Source organism: Hemibagrus wyckioides, linkage group LG28 (genome assembly GCF_019097595.1).
Source record: "Hemibagrus wyckioides isolate EC202008001 linkage group LG28, SWU_Hwy_1.0, whole genome shotgun sequence".
Taxonomy (NCBI): domain Eukaryota; kingdom Metazoa; phylum Chordata; class Actinopteri; order Siluriformes; family Bagridae; genus Hemibagrus; species Hemibagrus wyckioides.
Genome location: NC_080737.1, coordinates 9,974,723 through 9,998,606, shown reverse-complemented (window position 1 = coordinate 9,998,606; position 23,884 = coordinate 9,974,723). Strand labels below are relative to the sequence as shown.

Sequence of the window (23,884 nt, the reverse complement as noted above, 5' to 3'; positions counted from 1 at the left end):
GTGCTGTTAATTGGTGATTTCTGAGGCTGGTAACTCTAAATGAACTTTTCCTCTGCAGCAGAGGTAAGTTTTGGTCTTGCTTTCCTGGGATGGTCTTCATGTGAGCCAGTTTCATCATGGTGCTTGATGGGTTTTGCAAATGCACTTGACAATATTGTTCTTGCAAGAACTATTCCAGAACACCTAACCTTCGTGTCTTAAAATAACAACTGACTGTTTTTTGTTGTCATTACATATGGATTACTTAAGTCCATGTGTGTTATTTCATAGTTTTGAAATCTCCAGTATTGTTCTAGAATGTAGAAAATAAATCCCTAAACAAAAAACATTGAATTAAAAGGTGTGTCCAAACCTTTGACTGGTAGTGTATATCAAAACAATTTTCTTACTGAATAATTTGATGCAGTATTCACTCGTTAAAAATAAAAAATCCCAGATTCAACGAATGGATCGTGGCCACCACACCGGGTTAAAAGATTTTAGATGTAAATGCGAGTTGCAAAGCATTTGTTTCTTAAAATAATTTTACATCTTTAAAAATATTTTTACATTTTTATAGAAAGGTTGTAATAAAGGAATTCTGACCCTCATGTCCTACCCTGTGATAAGGACCGACCCCTTAGCGGTTTTCACTCTTGGGCAAAGGGGCCATAGAACATGTTAGAACACAAGAGAGAGACTCAGGTTTTTACGGTGCATACTTCCTAGTTCCCCGGAAAGATGGGGGCTGTGTCCAATCTTAGATTTGTGTGCTCTGAATTGTACTCTGAAGTTCAAGATGTTGATGCACTAACTCATAGTGTTTCAGATCTAAGGACTGGTTTGTGACAATTGATCTAAAGGACACATAATTTCACATAAGCATCCAGCCAGATCACAGAAGAATTCTCAGGTTTGCTTTTGGGGGTGAAGTGTACCAGTACCGTGTTCTCCCCTTCGCCCTAGCTGTGTTGCCACACACTTGGACAAAGTGCTTGGATGCTGTCTTCGCTCCTTTGCATCTCCAGGGCATCTGTGTACTCAAATATATAAATGACTGGCTTATTTTAGTCCACTTGTGGGACATGGTACACATGCTTGTGTGCTTGCTTGCACACATGATTTTTCTGGGGCTTAGACAGAACTCAGAGAAAAGTTCCTGGGGTAATCTGGGGTTAAACCAGGATGCGGGCTCATTTGTCTCCTGCTCGGGTGAATTCCTTCCTCTTTGTTGTTAAAGATGTTTGGCTAGGCCAGAACCTCTCTACTGCTTAGGCACAAAGGATATTGGGGCTCACGACAGAAGCAACCTTAGAAGAACCTAGAAGAAGTTATTCCCTTGGGTCTGCTGCACATGAGGCTGTTTCACCCCCACAGTTGTCCTGTCAGGGTCATAAGAGTTAGGCCTTGTGAATTTTGTAACCTTCTTATGTGGAGAAGACCCTGGTTCCTCACCTTGGGTCCCACTCTTAACACTAAAAATGGCTCTCCTCTTAGCTTTGACATCCTTAAAAATGCTAGGAGACCTGTAGGCTCCCTCGATCACCCGTTCATGCCTGCAACTAGTACAATCAACACTAAAAATGGCTCTCCTCTTAGCTTTGACAGCCTTAAAAATGCTAGGGGACCTATAGGCCCCCTCTATCACCCCTTCATGCCTGGAGTTTGTTCCTGATATGGTCAAAGCTATTTTGCATCCTAGGATGGGATCTGTTCCCTAAAGCTGGCCGTCCAGTCATTTTGCAAGCTGTTTGTCCTCCTCCATTCGAATTGGCAGAGCTGGAAAGGCACCTGCGTTCCAGGCTCTCAAGGCCTATGTCTGCTACTCAAACTTGTGGCATAAGTCCTCTTCTCATTTTGTCTGCTTTGGCGGCCACAACAAAAGTAATCCTGGACTGTTGAGACAAAGGCAAGTTTAGTCCATGGATTCATATTATTTGTGCCAAATTTTGACCCTACAAATGATATGCCTCAGCAGAAATCGGGATTCATCAAAACAGGATATGTTTTTCCCCAGTCTTCAACTGTTTAGTTTTGGTAAGCCTGCAGCCCCTATATAATAGTGTTCAGTGTAAATTCTGGGTATATCATTTTCAAATTTTGAATGACAAATCAATTAGTTTTCACAACATTTTCCTGATGGTATTCTTAATCCCTGAGCTAGTGAACTATACTGCAAAGCACTTTTGTAGGTTGCTCTGGATAAGGGAATATGCTAACTTATATAAAATTAATTTAAAAAAAAATCTATCAAGTCTATTTATGCCTAAATATAGACACACTCTGAAGCATCAATCAGGCATTTCCAGGTTTTCAGGATTTTCACCAATACCAAATTTCATTTTTCAAATAAATTTGTTCATATCCAGTTTGACAAAATAATGCCCAGTATTGTTCAATCTTGGTGGTGAATGTCACAATCCTATCTTTATTCATGAGGCAGACTATGATCATTCTGGAACAAGAGGCTTAAAGGGTCACTCCACAACAAGTGTACTCAATTTTGTTTTAACCTTATTCATAGGTGCATAGCGCTGTTAACATAGAATGAAAATGGTAATGCACTGTGTGTGTGTGTGTGTATGTGAATTTGTGTGAGAGACAGACTGTAGAGGAGATTGAGGGGGCACTGGGCAAAGATTTTTACCCAAGTCTGTGTGAGGAGCGTGTTCGCTGGGAGAAGGAACTGGCAGGTTTGCAGGAAGAGAACGAGAGTTTGACAGCAATGCTGAGCAGCAAAGATGAAGAACATAATCACACCAAAGCCACCATGAGTGCCATTCGTGAGGAGAGAGACCGCCTCCGCTGCCGTGTAAGTCAAAACGCCTCAAAACACCAATTGCTACTGTGAATACGTTAAGAGTGTCCAAATGCTTTTACTTTATTTGACTTTAATACTTAAACGTGTTTTTATCATTATTTTCTTTTTATAAACTTGTCCTTATGTGGAAGTTGAGGTCAAAGTGCAAGGAGCTGAGAGTTTAGGGATTTAAAATATTAACAGTGACAGTTAATTCAGAACTCTCAAACATCTGGTTTCTATTATTGTTTGTACAGAGAAATCCATACTACTTAACATGGAGAAATCTGAAGTGCAGATGTACATTACTATCATTTTAAAATGACAGAGAACATTTTAGAAGTTGCCACATACTGTATTTTCTAAAATATATATAACAACAATTTTGTTTTCAGGTTATAGGGGTTAGGGGCACACAAGTCACACACTGCAAAACAAACTTATGCTAATTATGCTACTTATGCTAAAGCTTTTATGAAATGCAACTACTAAAGAAAGTTGTCTTTTTCAAAACCTGTTATTTCAGTCAATACTCTTAATATTCTGAATCTGACCACCAACTACTCTATTTTAACTTTAATTTAGTGATGAATGTAATTGCAAGTACATTTTAGATATTATGGATATTTATTTGTCCTGAAATGATAAGCACCAGAAGAGCTTTGTCTCCAGTCAGGACTGTTTTAAAGGGAGAATCCAGTTGTCTTCTTATTCTTGCAGCATTATTCCTCGTCTCACTTGCAGGGTCCGCTGTATTGCAATGTTGTTTCCACTTGCTCACAGGCGTCTTCCTGGGGGACATTGTCAATCGACTTTTATCCGGGCTTTCCACCGCTTCTTGGGTCTCCCTCACAGCTGCTGACCTTGAACTGAATGAACTGAATTAGAACTTGATCAAATATATTCATGGTGTCACAGGAGACCGACTGAACAGTAATTTTAGAATTCTGCCTTCACTCTTGCCCTTCAAGATGGGCACTACTATGCTAGATGACCAAACTGCCGGGACATCCCCCTCTATGATGCGATTGAAAAGGCCTGTGAGGATCAAGACACCTGAGTGACCAAGGAGCAGGGATGTTGTCATGGTCAGAGGCTTGTCTCAGCAGGTGGGGAAATTCTTTGCTGCAGATCCTCAAGAAATAGTTGCTCCAGCGCTGTAGAATGGTGGAATCTCACTGGAAATAATGGTTATCATCTTTTATGTGCTTGAGATGGGCAATATCCTCTGTTGCATAATGGCATGCATTGGCAAGGATATACATCTTTCTTGCTCCTTCAGTTGTGTCCAGCCACCCATAAAGATGCTCATGTGCAGTTCAGTACATGGCATCCATAATTGTTGCAAGTCCCAAAACCCTGGCTGCCATGGAACTGCTGGTATCCATCCGTCTCTTGACAGATATGCCTGGTAAGGTCCCCGCTGATCACCAGGCACTCTTTGGGTCTAATTGAATGTAGATGGCCATTGAGCTTCTTCCAGAATTCACGTTTGTCTTCAGGGCAGTTGTTTTTTGGGGTGTAGCATGAAAGAGTTCGGAATCTCATCGAGCCAGCATCAATCTTAATTGACAGGGTGATCGGACATGTGGTGGACTTTGACCACACTGTCCCATAGCTGCTCTCTCCTGTCCACTTTATTTCCTGGATGCATACATTATTGATGCGGCAAGTCTTGAGGGTTAATAGTATCCAGGAGTAACTGTACTAGGTTCTTTGGCCCACCTTGCCAACAGACTGGTAGCCCTTGACTATTTATCATGCTGTATAGGTGAGAACAACATGCATTACCTGCAGGGAATACCCTGGCTTGATCTTAACCAGTTTGAGTTAATGAAGCTCTTAATGACGAAAGGATGAATCGATCGTCGTATTACCCCACCTGATATCAAAGACCCTCACCGTTGGCCAACTTCCCAAAGTTCGTCACAGTGGAGTTGGTGGTGATGTGGTTTTACCAGCCAAAATCCATTTGTGTGATTTCAAAAAAAAAAAACACTTTCAACTGAAATTGATTATTAAAAATATCTGTTTGATTTGAGAAAAACTCTTTATGTTGAATTTATTATTCTTGATTTGGTGTAGAAAAGTTTTATTGTATGATGTAACTGCAGATCTCATATGCATAGGCAAACTAGCTTTAAAATGTGGTTAGAGGGACCATAATGCTAACACGAAAAACACTGATACATCCTGTAACAATTAGCATGGACACCACATAGTGGTCAGAGGATATAGTGGACAAGATATGGTTAGCAAGGATGGCCTTGGATATAAATCATATCTCGATGGTACCTGCAATATGTTGTTGTGCTTACTGCCTAACGTAACTTTTTGTATACTCATCACCCAAAGAAAAACAGGTTAAACCCATATCTTCAGAATGTATTCACATATTTAAATAATTGTTCATTAAATGTGTAGCCATAAAAGCAAGATGAATATTTAAATCATCATGCATATAATCTTGAACTAATTGAACATACCTTGCTGAAACAGAACTTGAGTCATTGGACATACATCTGAAAACATTGGCAACACCAGGGAGGTAAACAAATCAGTATTAACACACCTACTACTGTAAGAATAAACTATTCTATTATAGATATTCTCTTCTATAAACACTATGATATTCAGCCATCTACATAATAAATGTATTACACTCTGGCGAAAGGATAGTTGTGAATTCTTGTGGTAAATAAAATGGTCTCCATCAACACAGATTCAGAAAATCTGGCCACACATAAACCGACATTCAGTTTGTATAAACTTAAAGCCGTGCATACACTCTTGAGATATAGTCACATGTAGTTAGTGTACGTCAACAATGTTAATAAATTCCCTTAAACTTGATAAAATGGGGAAAGGTTTTTTGTTGTAATTTTTTATTCTTAAAATAAGAATGACCTTCAGCTCATATCTGATTATTGATTTGCTCTGCCTCATATGTACATTAGCATAAGTGGAAGGGCCTGAAACGAATCGAATGAGCACTCTGCACAACTTGCGGTTGTGACTCATACTGTGGCCAAGCTTAGTTTACATAGGAATCCGTACCTGGCTTGCATGCACAGTCTGGCATCCACAAACTAGTCAGTAGTTGTGGGGCTTTGCAAGCATGGATATTGGGCAATACCTAGTTTGGAAGAGATGCTTGCTAGATGATATTTCTACCTTTCATTTGTGTCGTCAAAGAGGAAACCTGCCTTGCTATCCAAGCCATGCAGAGTGATGTCTACAGTGCTCGGGAAGGCAAATGCGGCATCAACCACCAAGACAGGCTTCACACCTCCTTTTCAGGCTGGCACAGCAGATCTTGCTCTGGGCAAAAACCATACTATTTACTCTAAGTGCTTTTTGCATTCAATTACATTTACATTTTTACATTACATTTTGCAAACTTTGGAGCAGACATCCTGTCTAGGCAGGCACTGAAGCCTGACTTCACTGAGGCTGGTTGCAGTGATACAGACATGGCTGATTTGTACCTATGCCTTTCCAACAATTGCTCTGCTCCCAGGAATTCTAGCCAGTGTTCACCAAGTTCTTGGACCTTATATGAATGGCACTCCTTGGGAGTCACTGAGGTCACTGAGACAGTTCTGTGTTCCAGAGCTCCCTCTACAGGGCAGTTGTTTGCCTTAAAATGGTGGCTCTTTGCTTTTGGTTTCTTGCATTTTGTGTGGACCAGAAGGCTGAGGCCAATTTGCAAGCCTTGAGTTCCTTCTTGGGACCTTTCTGTAGTCCTGGTATGGTCTGGAATAGAATCTGAGACTCCATTTCAGTCGTTAGAGTCAGCCTCAAAGAGGTTACTGAGTCTAAAACTGACTCTAAAAGAAATGAGCTTCACTCAAAAGAGTGAAGGCCCTTCTTCTTCTTTCGGCTTTTCCCTTCAGGGGTTGCCACAGCGAATCATCTCTCTCCACCTATCCCTATCTTCTACATCCTCAACACTTACACCCACTAGCTTCATATCCTCATTTATTACATCCATATATCTCCTCTTTGGCCTTCCCCTTTTTTCTTCCTGCCTGGCAGCTCCATGTCCAACATTCTCCTACCAATATACTCACTCTCCCTCCTCTGGACATGTCCAAACCATCTTAATCTGACCTTCCTAACTCTGTACCCCAAACATCCAACATTAACTGTCCTTCTGATGTACTTGTTCCTAATCCTGTCCAACCTTGTCACTCCCAAAGAGAACCAGCTCTGACTCCTGTCTCTGTCTCAGTGACACTGTCTCTAAACCATACAGCATAGCTGGTCTCAACACTGTCCTGTACACCTTCCCCTTGATTCTCGCTGAAATTTTTCTGTCACACAGAACTCCCGACACCTTTCTACACCCATTCCAACCTGCCTGCACTCGCTTCTTTACCTCTTTCCCACACTCTCCATTACTCTGGTCTGTTGACCCCAAGTACTTAAACTCCTATACCTTCTTCACCCCTTCACCCTGTAATCTTACTGTTCCACTTCCCTCCCTGTCATTCACACACACATACTCAGTCTTACTACGACTGACTTTCATTCCTCTTCTCTCCAGCGCAAACCTCCACCTCTCCAGGTTTTCCTCCACCTGCTCCCTGCTCTCACTACAGATCACAATGTCAAACATCTGCAAACATCATTGTCCAAGGAGACTCCTGTCTGACCTCCTCTGACAACTGGTCCATCACCATAGCAAACAGGAAGGGGCTCAGAGCCGATCCCTGATGCAGTCCCACCTCCACTTTGAACTCCCCTGTCTGACCTACACCACACCTCACTACTGTCCTGCTCCTCTCATACATGTCCTGCACCACTCTGACATACTTCTCTGCTACTCCTGACTTCCTCACACAGTACCACAGCTCTTCTCTTGGCACCCTGTCATACGCTTTCTCCAAGTCTACAAACACACAGTGCAACTCTCTCTGACCATCCCTATACTTCTCCATCAACATTCTCAGAGCAAAAATTGCATCTGTTGTGCTCTTTCTGGGCATGAAGCCATACTGCTGCTGACAAATTTCCACTACCTTCCTTAACCTAGCTTCCACTACTCTTTCCCATAGCTTCATTGTATGGCTCATCAACTTTATCCCCCATAGTTGCTGCAACTCTGCACGTCACCCTTATTCTTAAAGATCGTCATCAGCTCATTCATCAGCTCTTCAAAGTACTCCTTCCATCTCCTCTGTACACTCTCCTCACTTGTGAGCACCTTTCCATCTCTATCTTTAATAACTCTAACTTGCCGCACATCCTTCCCATCTTGATCCTTCTGCCTAGCTAACCTGTACAAGTCCTTCTCTCCTTCTCTAGTGTCTAACCTAGTGTACAACTCATCATACACCTTCTGCTTGGCCTTAGACACCTCCCTCTTAACTCTGTGCTGTAACTCCTTGTATTCCTGTCTATTCTCTTCAGTCCTGTCCATGTCCCACTTCTTCTTGGCTAACTTCTTCCTTTGAATACTATCCTGAACTTCCGCATTCCACCATCAAGTCTCATCTTCTTTCCTCCTTCCAGATGACACACCCAGCACCTTTCTTCCTGTCTCCCTGATCACTTCTGCTGTAGTTTCCCAGTCATCTGGCAGCACTACCTGACCACCCAGAGCCTGCCTCAACTTCTGTCCAAATTCCTCACAACATTCCTCCTTTTTCAGCTTCCACCACTTGGTTTTCTTCTCCATCTCTATCTTTGACCTCTCTGTCGGAACCCAGAGCCTCCCTCCAGGTGGACACCACAGGGTGGTCCTAGAGCCTTCTCCAATTACCAATATAATCCAATAGTCGTGTAGTTCAAATTAGAAATTTGCAGAAAAACAAAGAAATAAAGTACTCCTCCAGGCTTGGATGAGAAAAAGCAACCGGTTTTATTTAGAAAAAAATATCATCGAAACTGGCACTCAAATACACAGATTCATGAATCGATGCAGTCAAGTACACCCTCCTTCACAAATCCCCCAGTATATATACCTTCTAGCCCAGCTGCCTAATCTTGCTGGGTTCTATTTTTCTATGGATTGTTTTGACGTTCCCCCTGAAAAACAGCCCCACCTTTCTGTGGCCTTCATACACTCTATGGGTCACAAGTTTTAATATTGACACATATTGGTTATTGATCTATCTAAACTTCTATTAAACCTTATTTAGCCCAAAAACACATTTGTTTCATTATACCCATTACACCTTTAATTCAACATTCACCCACATGTTCCATGTATTTGATTGTTGTTGTTCCTGTGTGGTTCATGGTGACTGGCTGACATTTATTAGAATTCTGAAGACTTTACCACTATTTTTATCACATTTACATTTACACCATTTTATGTATTCCCACTATTTAGGGCGTGAACGCTATCCTTAATTTACATCAGGTTACCTAAGTAATACTGCTAATATGGTAAAGGTAAAAGGGGCAAAATAGCTCTGCGTGTAGTTTAGTTTGGTTTACGTTGAGTTTGTTTATTGTTTATTTATTTAGGCTAGGAGTAGTCACTTTACTTTAATTTAATTCAATTTAAATTCCTAAACCCTCTCTATTAAAGTCTGTGATTTTCCATTACACTTACTCGGTGTGTTATGTCCCTATGTTTACATTAACATCTGCCACTGCAATAATATTTTGCTGGTGCTTCAATAACATCATCTCCAAAGCCCCCTTCCGTCTTGGTACCTATTGTTTTGTTCTTACTTATGCCACAAGGAGTTTTACCAACTTTCCACTTGCTACGGTAAGCTACTTTTTATTTGCATAAGATGATAAGACGTAATATAACACCTGTACATTATATAAGTGTAGTTTTAACTTTAATTTTCTAAAATAAACACTCAAGTCAGAATCGGGTCAAATAAGACTGTTATGGTGTTCTCGCCCTTAAGCCCGAGGATTCTGAACTTCGTCAACATGTTTTTTCGGTCTCAGTGGAGCCAACACCATGATATGGTACGATGTGCTAGCCTATGCCCTTGTGATGTTTACGCCAAAGCCAGAAAGTTCGAGAATAATAACCCACTAATGATGATTCAGCCAGTTTTGCTCATCTCTATTTTTGTGATTTTATATATTTTTTGTCCTCTATAACTTCTATGTCTACGTTTGTGCTAATTTTATCTATTTATCATAAGCTTATCTGTTGACTAATGATTATGGCAGGTGCTTAATAGTGAAAGAATTACTAGATGACCAAGTAATCAAATAATTATGATTATTATCAAATAATCAATAAATTAGAGACACTAATTAGATAGGCAACATATCAGTGTATAACAATGAGAATAAGTACTGATTACCAAAATGAAAATCATCATATGATTAAACATAACTGAATGAATCTAATGATTAACCAGTTTATCCTTAATCATTATCTATGATTAAGCGATTTATCTAGTCTCTTTGTTCATGTCTTAATGATTAAACCTGACTCGGATCTATCTTAAGGATAAAAAGAAAGTATTTAAAGTTATTAAAATTAGAATTAGCATTAACCTTCCCTTATTGATTAAAATCAAATGTACTTAATGATTAGGTATAAGACAAGTATAAGTTTCAGAAATTTCCCACATCTGCTTACAGACCATCAAATTCATCCTACACACCACCATCCTATGCTGTCTGGCTACACTCCCTCCCACTACCACTTTACAGTTACTAATCTCTTTCAGCTTGCCTCTTCTACATAGGATGTAGTCTACCTGTGTGCTCCTACCTCCACTCTTGTAAGTCACTCTATGCTCCTCCCTCTTCTGAAAATAAGTGTTAACCACAGCCATCCATCCTCTTAGCAAAGTCCACTATCATCTGTCCTTCAAGGTTCCTTTCCTTAACTCCAAACTTGCCCATCACCTCCTCATCACCTGTGTTCCCCTCACCAACATGTCCATTAAAATCTGCTCCTATCACCACTCTCTCACCTGTTGGAATACTCTTTATCATCTCATCTAATTCACTCCAGAATCTCTCTTTCTCCTCTAACTCACAACCTACCTGTGGGGCATAACCACTAACAACATTCAACATCACCCCTTCAACTTCAGACTCATCACCCTGTCTGAGACACTCATCACCTCCAGAACATTCCTCACAAACTCGTCCCTCAGGACCACACCTACCCCATTTCTCTTACTATCCACACCATAATAAACAGCTTGAATCCTGCTTCTATACCACGAACCTTGCTACCCTTCCACCTGGTCTCCTGTACACACAGTATATCCACTTTCCTTCTCTCCATCATATCAGCCAGCTCTCTACCTTTCCCTGTCATAGTACCAACATTCAGAGTTCCTATTCTCAGTCCTACACTCTTACCTTTCCTCTTCTCTCTCTGTCTACGCACTCTCCTTCCTCCTCTACTTCTTCGACCAACAGTAGCCCAATTTCCACGAGCACCCTGTAGGTCAAAGGTGCCGATGGCGGTCGTTGTTAACCCGGGCCTTGACCGACCTGGTATGAAATTTAGAGTACTTACTATTCGCATGGTTAAATTTGGCAATGTTTTACACCAGATGCCATTCCTGACATAACCCTCTCTATTTATCCAGGCTTGGGACTGGCACAGAAGTCACTGGACTGTGACCCCATGGCTAGATGGCCCTGTTCTACATTTTAGAGCTCCTTTTGTTGACCGGACAGCCAGTCATCTTGCAATCCTTTATCTCACGTTTTTTAGAGCAAGAAAAACTTCATCTATTTTGTCCAGTCTCGGCTCTTAGGTTCTATGTCAAATGCTCAGACTAGGCTGTAAATTCTCCCAACTTGTTTTCTGCTTTGGTGGTCACAACAGAGGTAATTCAGCCTCCAAGCAGCATCTTTTTTGTTTCTCATTCATCAGGTTTTACAGTTTGGACATGGACTCAACCCCAGGATCCTAGGTTCTTCAAGGTTGATCTAGTCCTGTCTACATCCAGCAAATGTCTGTTCCATTGACAAACGGCCTTGTTGGGCAGGCATTATTTTTTGGTCTGTTTGTGTTGGTATTGACATTCCAATAGTGTCAAGCATGACTCAGCATTGAGTTCACTCAAAAAAGAAGGTCTCAGGTTACATATGTAACTGGTCCTCTGAGAAAGGGAACGAGATGTTGCGTCACTTTGCCACACTTTGGGCATGTCTGAAACGCTGTCCTTTAGTCTATTTGTCTCAACCTCCATGAAAATCGCATATGCAGGGGAGGGTGCCTTGTCATCTAAACAGAAACTGAAGCCATCAACATCTAAAATTGAGACTGGAGACAGGCTTTGGATAACTCAAAAAAGGCTCTTTATTGGCCATGGCCTAATTTAAAGCACACATGTACTGAAACAGTTCTGAAATACCCTGTGCTCTCTTATGGAACTCCTCTCTTTCCTCCTTATCCTTGTCACCATGCACTGAAACACAGAACATTTATTAGCAAAATTAAAATTGAGTAGTGTTCTTGTCCATTCTGATTTTTCAATCCTTGATTAATGAAAGAGGGTTCTTTTGGAGTGACCTGTGGTAAGGTGTAATCCTTACTGCCATCAGTTCACAAACTGGTGCACAATCATGCCCCATTTCTGCAATACCACATCTTAAAGTGTGGTTGGTTACTTAAGTTAGGTTTAGGTTTCATGTAACAGCCACCTGGCAGCCTACTGCTGAAATTAAGTGGCACAAATATTTTACTTAGGTTTGTGAAATTGTGCCTGTTTTCTGTCATGTATCAAAGCCTCTGTGTCATTTTTTCATGCTTCTTTAGACAAGCGCAACAAATGAGGGCAAAAATGCCTCTAAGTTTTCAATAGGTGAGATAGGATAGTCTGGTCAAGTGTTCCATTAAATTTTGAGAAAAAAGTGAATGCAAACCAATACTGGCTGTCAGACACAAATTTTGTGGTATATGAAAATTGTAGTCCTGGATAAACCAGTATCCTTGAGGTTTTAGGCAGCAAGGTGGATGTCAGCATTCACCATCTTCATATTCTTTTTGAATGCCAAGGGAGTTGAGTACATCAGTGAGAATTGTGAATGAATAATGGTCTCTCTTTCTAGCAATCTTACTTAAACCTTTTTCTGCATCTAAGGACATTGTTTATTGTGACTTAAAGGGGTAGTAATTAGATTTCAAGTACTACTTTCATGGAAGTAGCCCCCTCATTAAACATATCAAACTCATCCCTTGGCCACAAATGCTCAGAACTCATGAAGATTATGAGTACCAGAGAAAGTGATGTACCACTCGCCCTCCATTCTTTAACCAGTGCCACAACATGACGGAACCTTGTCGTGTCAAAACTTTACATTTTGCTATTTCCTGTATCCAATTACCTGTCTGGCTATTATTTTTTAATTAATTGGTTTGTTTGTTTACTGTGGAAATCTGTGAAACTTTACATATTCAGCTCAGCTGTTCAGAAAGTATCACAATAATAAGGATGGGACTAAAGGGTGCAATGCAGGAAAACAAAATCAATAAAATTGTGTCATGACTCAGTTTGCCATCTGAAAACACAAATTGTAGGAATGAGTGTGGGGTGCATGCATCAACAATATAGAGAATTGTGGGACCAATTGTGTGTAACTGAACCATATGGTCTGATGTTAAGTCAGATGTTAGCTCTGATTTGGTGAGTCAAATGTCAAATTTCATGCATTGGCCAGTAGGATCTCTTACCTGTTCCTTTTGTGAACTGTGACCTTGTGGGTTGTTCACAGTAAATGGTGGAGTGCATTCTTTAGGAAAGTGACCTATTGGGCCACAAAAAACATGCCCCATTTCCAGGCCTACCTTCACCTCAGCTGTGACTATGTCCCCTTGTGGATTCTCCAATCCCTGAGAGACAGTGGATCCAGTCAAACTAGAAGATCTGAGCTAGAAGATCTGAGGGAGTATAGTAAAGTGCAGAGTATGATGAGAACTTTGAGGTGATAAGGTGTGGGTCCATCCATTTTTCACTTTGTAGGTAAGCATCAGCATCATAAAATGATGGTGAAGGATTTCAGGTGATGACTGGAAGTATGAAGTGGGGTCTGTAGCTGGAAAAGGACAAGTGAAGACCAGATCCAGGGCATTTCCTCTCTTGTGCATGGGAGGGCAGCTGTTGAATGTCACGGAGAAGGAATTCAGAAGAGGCAGAAGGCAAATGGACTGAAGCTTGTTAGAAGGGAGGACTGTCAGAGGGGTGCTGTCAGTAGGAAAAAAACTGCAGTGTGTGTCAATTACTTCCAGAAAGTCTCTTAGTAGACCAGGAGGTTGGTTGATGGAAATGACAAAAACGTTGATTGGAGAAGTAATTCAAAAGAAGAGATGTTAGATGAGACTTGATGCTTGGAGAGGAATGATGCTTGAGAGTGTTAGCACCATGTTGCCACTTGCTCCTATGTCAAGCTGGCCATTTGAGGGGTTAGATACACATAGTGTACACTTCAAAGTTGTACACTATGCCCCTGCTATTAGCAAGAACAAAGATTGTGTATTCCCAGTGTCTTGGCTTTTCTTGTATTCGTTGATTGGATTTTTCTCCTTCAATGGGACAATTTCTTTGTTCACACAAATATTTAGATCCATTGGGATCGTTTAAAACTTGTCCAAGAGACATGTCAGCATTGGGCTCACCATGCACCTTACAGCTTGTGATAAGCTGGGGCTCCAACAGGAGCTTGCAAAGTGCAGATTGCACTTGATAGCCTCCCAGAGATGCAAGGGCCTGGTATTTGCAACACAGTCGATCCATGTTGCAAACTACCAGTACATACATCATCCTAGAAGTCTGAAGATTAACATATAGAAGCAAATGGCAGTGAATTGCTGAATCTCCTCAGCTGTGACTGAGTGATTTGCTAGGATCGGACTGTATGGAGATTGGTTTGCTCTACTACATTGTCAATGCAGCTGCTAGTAAGAAGGCCTCTAATGTATTCAGCATAATGTTTAAAATCTATTACCTTCTGTAATCTGCCTCTTCATTTGGTACTGGAAGGATTGTCCTGCTTTTTCCCTATTCAAATTCTTAGCTTGAATATATTGCTGCTTAGCAGCCCACTGAAAAAAACAACCATTTTGAGAACAGTGAAAGTTGCAACTTGCAAATGACATTTTCCACTTCCACCAGTTTCCTCAATCTCATTCTGAACAACTTCTTGTTGATTTACCATTGTGGTACTTCCATCAAAATCCTGATCTCCATCCTTACTGTCTTTCTGTTGGATTGGCACTATGACCTCATCTTCCTCATCAATGCAAGAACAGTGCCACCTGTGCTTTTTATGCTTTTTTTTATATACCTTTTTGACAAAAATGTGTGGCTCCAGCTTCTGCATCAAATTATAACATGTACAGATATAGTATATGAATACATATTCTTACATTACAAAGTCTTTTTCATGGCAAATACATTTAGTTAATTCTTTTCTTTACAAATAAAATATAGTTGTATGCCAACCTAGTATGCCTGGTATGGCCCTATGCGATTCCATTACAGTGCAGTGTTGCCTTTGGAGCAACATTCACATTTTTTTTTGTTTTTAATTTCCTTGGATACATTTGATGATCTGTCATGTTAAGCTTTTAAAAATTATTTTTTACTTAATAATGAATGTGACTCCAATTAATTTAGGTGATTATCTGGATGAAACAAATGAGAGAAAAATGTACTTTTTGTAAAAGAAAATATAGGCCCACATGACAAGCACATATGCTGACAGAGGAAGCAAAATAGTGACCACTTTTGCATTCTTATTGGTTAGTATTTGAGTTCCCCTCTCATGGGATAGCAATAACCAATTAAATTGGTGTCTCATTTAATTTAAAAAAAAGCTAAAATATGTTATGTTGCCTGGACACAACACCATAGAGGGTTAAGCAGCTTATGACTATGAGAACCAGCATAATTTCTGAATTCAGTGTAGTTCTAACACAAAATCTTTCTTGCTACAGCCATCAAATGATGGAGACCCAAGTGCAAAACTGACAGCAGTCCAAAGCCACCTTTTAGGTCTTCTAGTGGTACTATCCACAGCAGTCCCATGTATCTTTAGGTTCCCCATTTGTGGGTAGCACAATGCATAAAAATAGTGCAAATATAGATTAAGAGCTTCAATTAATACATCTGAAAGAGGGAAAAAGTGAGATCTCTGTTCTCTCTCTGTGCAACCACCTCTCTCTTCAACCATGCCATTGTTATTGGTACCAGCTGGGCTGGGTTGAGTATTTCAGAAACTGAGTTGATAAAGAATGGTGCAAATGGTGTGCACAGAGGGTCTGCAGAATGAAGAGAAATCAGAGGAGAATGGCCAGGAGCTGACAGGAAGACTTTAAGAACTGAAATAAGCACTCTTTACAACTCTGGTGAACCTGAACGCATCTCACAATGCACAACACATTAGACCATTTGGTGGATTGGTTAAGACAGCGGAAAACCACATCAAATTCCACTCCAGTCAGCTAAGAACACGAATCTGAAGCTATCATGTTTACAGACTCACTAAAACCGGACAGTTAAAGACTGGAAAAAGATGAGGTGATTTGTATTCTAATTTTCATCGGTCCATTTTGTGGGTTGTAGCCCATCCACTGCAATGTTCTATGTTTTGTGCATTCTGATGTGTTTTTCTGCTCATTAGGGTGATAAAGAAGGATTATTTGAGGTACTATGTACTTTGTGGAAGCTCAAACCCCAATTGGGTCATTTTCCTCTGACCTCTCTAATCAAACTGAAATACTCAAACTAGCTCATCAGGTACCAAAAACACATTTTCCACATGATCACATTTTCTCCTCATTCTGACGTTTGTTGTGAGCATTCACTGAAGTTAGTAAAGGGGCTACTTCAATTAGTGAATACTATTGCTATAAATGGGTGTATTTGGTCTGTAAATGCTTAGCAAGGTGGTACGTGTCAAAGTAACATCCATATGAATACCAGGAACCAAGGTTTCCCAGCAGAACATTGCCCAGAGCATCACAGTGCCTCCCCCAGCTTGGATTCTTCCCAAAGTGCATCCTGGAGCCATCCCTCAGGTAAGTGAAGCACATGAACCTAGCCATCCGCATGATGTAAACGAGAATGTGATTCATCAGTCCAGGCCACCTTCTTCCATTGCTCCATGGTCCAGTTCTAGTACTCACATGTCAATTGTAGTGCTTTTGGTGGTGGATTGGGGTCAGCATGCTGACCTGTCTGCAGCTATACAGCCCCAGATACAGTATGTTCTGACACATTTCTATTCAAGATTCTTGAGTTGTTGTCACATGTACTGGAAACAAAATGGGGGAAAATGTTTTTGATTTGAATCCCATTTCCTGTAATTACATATATTTAGGGACTATGATGATACGAAATCCAGGAAATAATGAAGTTGATTATAATGATAAATTCTGCCAAAAAATACTAGGCTACTAAACTGTCTATATAAAAAAAGATGTCTTACCTTCTTTATTGTTTAGTCTGGGCCGATCAACAAGACTTGAGAGAATCATTTTATAAATCATTTCACCAATAATGTTTTGCGTGTGAGTAAAATTTAAATAATGTGAGTCTCAATTTCCACTGTTAAACAAACTTTTATTTTAAACTGACTGCTGTCCCTGAAAATGTAAAATAAATCACTTGTTGCACAGGATGTCTGTCAGAGACACATCCCCCAATGGCAGGAGTTTAGAATAAAAAAAAGCAAAAAGCTTTTATGAACTGTGTGTGTTGAATAACTACTTTGTAATGTCAGGTGCAGATAGGCAGCCGCAAGTTAACCCTTAGTTAATGAACTAATTAAAATATTTACATTCCTGGTGCTAATTTTCTGTGCAGCACAAAAAACCTAAAGTAGATCATTTTTACCCCTCCAACACTGTATTATAGGAGGGTAGGAAGTAACCATCTGTAATCCTTATTTCTGTAACCCAAAAAGATGAGAAAATTGATAACACAATAGATACACTACTTGGTGATAATATTCCGTAAGTCCCACAGACATGAAACTTGGTCGGGACATGTAGTACTTCTTCATACTACACAGAGAAGAGAGATGAGCCCAATCAGCCTAATGGTAGTGCATATCTCAAATACTTGGCTAATATCTCAGTACTACTGACCTTTTTTGACACTTATTCCTTGGGTTCTCAGGGAATCCCATAAAGGACCCATAAAACTACTGAGTGTGACCCTCAATAATTATAAAAAATCTCTTGACATTTTTAAACAGTATAACCATCACATGTCAATCATTTCTGATGAGATGAAGCCTAATTTACTTAAACAGCTATGAGACAGGGTTATCATTCAAATATTTCAACCTGAATTCAGCCCCATATTTCACCCCATACTGACCCAAAAGAAATGACCCATACCCACCAGTAGGGGGTGATATAATAAGGGAATTTATCATTTGGTCAGGGCCATAACCAAGTGGACACATCCCCCAAGTAATCAGATATGGCCAAATTGCCCCTCCTTCCCCTCAATATTTAATATTTGTGATGCAATTCTGGTGCACATATGTTCTGCTATGTTAAAGGTTCACACATTACTCACATTCACACTGTACATATTACATGGGTGTGATGTAATGTGCTGAAATGTTTTTTCTTAGTTCTCATCCCACATTGCAACAGCAGACCATAGAAATACATAGAAAAATAAAGAAAACTGAACAGTCTATTACAGAAAAAAAATATAGAAAAATATAATATATAATACACATAATAATTTAATAAACATGTAGCAATTAGGGCTGTCAATCGATTAAAATATTTAATCGTGATTAATCGCACGATTGTCATGAGTTAACTCGTGATTAATCACAACTTAATTGCACATTTTTATCCGTTCTAAATGTAGCTTAAATTAATACTTTTTTAGTTTTTAATACTCTAATCAGCATGGGCATGGACAAATATTGAAATGTATGTTGTTTATTATTAGTGAAACCATATTCAACATAGAGCATGAAGACTAGACATGTTTCAAAGGTCATAGATATTTTTTAAAGAACTTGTTCATGTCTATTAAACATATGAAAAAAAGAACATAGAAAACAATGACTTCTTTCTTTGCACTGAGCTATTTACTTGCACAAGCCTGTTAACATTTTCAGATCACTTCTTCTAAACATGCAAAGTGTACATTTATTACTGAAACCACCTTAAATATAAAGCATAAAGGACATAGACATGTTTTTCTAATAACTTGTTCATGACTGTTAAACACATGAAGAAAAGAACATAACACAGGTTCACATTACATCTCCGCTGAAAAGAATCTAGTGTTGTCTGCCTTTGGCGAGGGGCAGGAGAGCTCTCTGCATCAGTTGTATGCTTCGCCATCAAGTGATATTTTAAACTTGACGTGCTGCGGTGATATCTTGATTCACATCGACATTAAATGCAGACTTTTGTCTTGTCGACAGAACCATCAGACATCGTTTTATATATAAAGAAGACGTTTTTCTTTCTCAATTTTGGTTTGCTGCTGCATCTCTCATTTCCCAAACTACGGGCAAGGCCAAGGGTCAAAAAGAAAATGTGTGCTGCGTTAATTGCGCGTTAATAAAATTAGTGCTGTTAAAATGAATTTGCATTAACGCATTATTAACGCGTTAATTTTGACAGCCCTAGTAGTAATATATACTACTCACAAAAAGTTAAGGATATTCGGCTTTCTGGTGAAATTTCAGGATGCACCTAAAATGAACTATAACCTTTACAGGTGAACTTAATTTGACCTTCTCTACACTTTTGAATGCACATGTCCAACAGTTCAGTGTTTCAGTACTTTTTGCATAACTTGCTGTTCTCTAACAACGTGCTTAACGACAAAATTCACAACTGGTGTTCGATCCACGAATCGACCAATAAATTTTCTGGTTCAATTAGAATTCTTATTTAAACAGTCCTCTTCATCATGCTGTTCACATTTTGACATCATGAGACCAAGACGACACCTAACAATTGATCAACAGTACCTCGCCATTGCGAGGCTTCAAACAGGATGTTCTCAAAGGGAAGTGGCCACTGAGCTTAGAGTGTCACAGAGTGTCATAAGCAGGTTGCGCCAGAGATACAGAGAGACTGGAAGAGTCACAGAAAGGCATAGAAGTGGACGTCCTTTGCCCACATCCCACATTGATGACCGCTTCTTTGTTACAGTGCCCTTCGGAACCGGATGATGAATGCCACTCAACTCCAGGCATTTAAGGGAGGTGAGAGGCACCCAAGTGTCACGTCAGACCATTCGAAACCGTTTACATCAGCATGGTCTGCATGCTAGACGACCTGCAAGGGTACCTGACCACACCATCAGGCACAGGTGTAGGGGCAGGGAGCATTTACGATGGACAAGGGACTAGTGGGTCTCAGTGTTGTTCTCTGATGAAAGTTGATTCACGTTGAGCAGAAATGATGTCCGCCAATGATGTTGGAGACGTCAAGGAGAGCGCTATGCATCAGCCACTGTTGTGGTGGTGTTACAGTCTGGGCAGGTGTGTCTACTCAATACAGAACTGCCCTACATCTTGTGAATGGTACAGTGACAAGCCAATACTTCCTGAATAACATCATTAATCCAGTCATTGTGCCCCTGCATGAACAACACAGGCCTAATTACATCTTCATGGACGACAATGCTCCAGCTCATCGAGGTCGCATCATTAGGGAACGGCTGCTGGAGGCTGGGGTACCTCAAATGGAGTGGCCTGCACTTTCTCCAGACCTGAATCCCATAGAAAACCTATGGGATCAGCTGAGTCGCCGTGTAGAGGCTCATAACCCTGCACCCCAGAACTTAAATGACCTGAGGGCCACCCTTCAAGAAGAGTGGAATGCCATGCCTCAGCAAGTCGACTCGTAAACAGCATGAGACATCATTGTCAAGCTGTAATTGATGGTCAGGGGCACATGACAAATTGAGACATTTTTTGTTGTGGTATACCCACCACTGTTGTTGGCTTTTGTTTCAATAAATTGTTTGAGATGAGACAATCACCATTGCATGCTTCTACTTATATGCCCTACTTTCATATCACTGTAGTGTGAACTTTTTACATTTTCCATAAATTTCACCCAAAAGCCAAATATTCTTTACTTTTTGAGTAGTGTATATTAGTTTATGTAGAATGTAATTAGTATTAATGGAATGTGGAAAATATATACAATTTTTAGAATGTGCAATTTTTTTCCTTTTTTACAAACAGTTTTGTGTGTATGTGTGTGTCTGTGTATGGTAGGTATATTGAGACTCTCTTAAGTGTCCTGATCCGATAGTCAGCTTGCCTCCTGAGTCTCACTGTGTTCAGGTTTTGGTAGCCCATCCCTGATGGGAGCACTGGAAAGAGACTGTCCAGGGAGGTGACAGCCTTTAATCATTCTTATGGCCCTGGTCCTGTATCAGTGGTTGAAGACTTTTTGATACCTGAGAGAAATGTCCTGATGAGCTTTACTGCTGTACCAAACACTTGGGACAGTGTATTTTGTCCATGGTGCCTATGAACCAGGCAGTGATGCTCGCTCATCCTACAACCTCAGGACATCACATCTTGTCCTCCAGCACATCTTGTAGCATGCCTAATGTAGAATGTGATTGGTCAGTCCAGCACCTCACCTCTTTTTCCCTGTGTTGCACCATTTTTCGTTGATCATAACACACACTAAAATTGTGGATGAAAACAAAAAGTGGTGAGTAAAGGCTATCACAAAATTGCTTAAGGATTGATGAAAATAGGTTATATATCCATAGGCTAATAATACTGCAGTAGACAAGGTAAAGTACGCAACATTTCCAGTGTGGGTTATGAACAATAACGTAGGTAGCCTTTCCTATTCACACCATGCTACTTTTGTATGGTTTTTTTTTAGCATGATAAAAAGGGGGTGTCACTCCATAATCTGAAACCCTTTGTCACGTTATCTCCTCTAAGGCTACTGTTGTATCTTGGAACTAAAGCTTAAAAAATACATTGGGTTTGGGTGGCAACAGCTTCTTTAGTACCAAACAGGTCACATTTAGCTTTAGGATGTTTAGGGTATGTCCCAGAGCTGGCATCACATAACCCCAGAAACATGATCCTGTACTATTAGCAGGTAGCACATGATAAGCATGTCTGCCACAAATGAACTGAGTACCATTACTGCCATTTTAATTATTGTGAACTGGAAGCATCTAGCAGCAACAATGGCTCAGTTATAAAGCTGTAGATCAGCACTGCTAAAGATTACCTATCCTAGGTAAACATTACCTATCCTCTGTTTCATGACTAACTGCATGATTACAGACTGCTTCTTTAACCTGCAACAACAAATGAACTGTCGTTAGAAGAATGAAATGTTTTTTTATTTTTATGGCTGTGCAGCTACACATATGCCCAAGGTCACTATGTGAAGTGCCACTCAGGCTAGTGTGATTAGTGTGATGCATATCTCAACAGGTCTCTGGAGGCATGGAAAAATCTTTTCAGATGTGAATAACCGAATGTTGTTTAGGGCTGTTTTGAGGGTTTGAGATAGGCCTCTTAACTTTATTAAAGGGTAATATTCATGCTACTGCATACAGAATATTTTGCAACATTGTATGCTTTTACCTGTATAGGCCTTTTCTGGTCCAGCTTTAATATGCCCCTATCAACAAGGTCCATAAATGGTTTGATGAATTTGGTGTGGAGTAACTCCAGCCTGCACAGAAGCCTACCCTCAACCCTCAAACACCTTTGGGATAAACTGGAATGTCACTTACAAGCCAGGCCTTGTCATTTACTGAATGAGCACAAATTCCCAAAGACATTCTAAAATCTTGTAGAAAGACTACCCAGAGGTAGCTTTTCAGCTCATATATTCAATTCAATTAAATTCATTTGTATAGTGCCTTTTACAATGGACATTGTCTCAAAGCAGCTTTACAAAAGAAGATAACCAGAGAAATCCCTCATGAGCAAGCCTGTGGCGATGGTGGCAAGGTAAAAACTCCTTGAGATTATATGAGGAAGAAACCTTGAGAGGAACCAGGCTCAGAAGGGAACCCATCCTCATTTGGGTGACACTAAACAGTAAATAATGTAACTGTAACTGATTAATGTCCTTTCTATAACAGCAGTCAATGGCCCATGAGGACATTATTAGGTCAGTGTAGTTTCTGAGGTCATTATAGACACTATAGACACAATTCCTTGCTGTCACAAGCTGACAGATGTAATGGCAGATCTGTGATGGTGTGATAGTCCCCAAGTGGCTCTGTCCACGGCTGTCTCCTGGGTCACAGGCTGTCCACACAGATCCATCCACAGCATCAGAGAGCACCACCAAGCCGACTCCGACCAGGGGTAGAGGCAGTGGTCATACTGGAAACTGGCAAACACAGGGAGCTCAGGAGTGGGATGTATAACTCGACAGTGAAAGACAGAGAGAGAAAGATATTAAGTATGCTTCTGATCATGTGATGTTTAAAGACAATGTAGATTATGTGTAAAGACAATGTGTAAAGTGCAGGAAGGGAGTCTCACAAGACTAGCTATGACAGCATAACTAAAAGGGAGAGCCAGAAGGTGACAGACATGAGGGCTTCCCGGGACATAAAGCGTCCAACCACTTCACATTCAGCAAACCTGAGCGACTTGTGAGGGTGGTAAGATGACAGCACCCAAACATCCCAGTACACCAAACACTCTATGCCCATGAACCTTTCAGATCTGCTCCTTTACCTAAGAAAACTATACATTAAAAGCTTCACTAAACAAATGTGTCTTCAGCCTAGACTGGAAGGCTAATTGGAAGGCTGTTCCATAACTGTGGGGCTTTGAAAAGAAAAAGCTCTGCCCCCTGCTGTAGCCTTTGCTACTTGAGGTTCTACCAAATAACCTGCACCTGCACCGTTGATCGAAGTAGGCGTGGCGGATCATAAAAGACTAAAAGATCGCTCAAGTACTGTGGCGCGAGACCATTTAGTGCTTTATAGGTTAGTAACAGGATTTTATAATCAATGTGAAATTTGACTGGGAGCCAATGTAGTGTGGCTAAAATAGGAGTGATGTGTTCATATCTTCTGGTTCTATTTAGGACTCTAGCTGCTGCGTTCTGGACTAACTGGAGCTTGTTTATGCTCCTACTGGAACATCCAGATAGTAAGGCATTACAATAATCTGCATCATGATGTGACATCATATTTCTTA

The 23,884-nt window shown here is 40.4% G+C and overlaps 1 protein-coding gene across 4 annotated transcripts in view; it reads left to right on the top strand.

Moving 5' to 3' along the window:
• mcc (MCC regulator of WNT signaling pathway) overlaps positions 1–23,884 on the top strand; it is a 109,484-nt gene that overhangs the window by 28,623 nt on the left and 56,977 nt on the right. For all 4 annotated transcript variants that reach the window (XM_058382813.1, XM_058382812.1, XM_058382809.1 and 1 more), the window contains exon 5: positions 2,585–2,791. In XM_058382813.1, the coding sequence (XP_058238796.1) occupies positions 2,585–2,791 (207 nt within the window). The remainder of the gene's footprint in view (positions 1–2,584; positions 2,792–23,884) is intronic.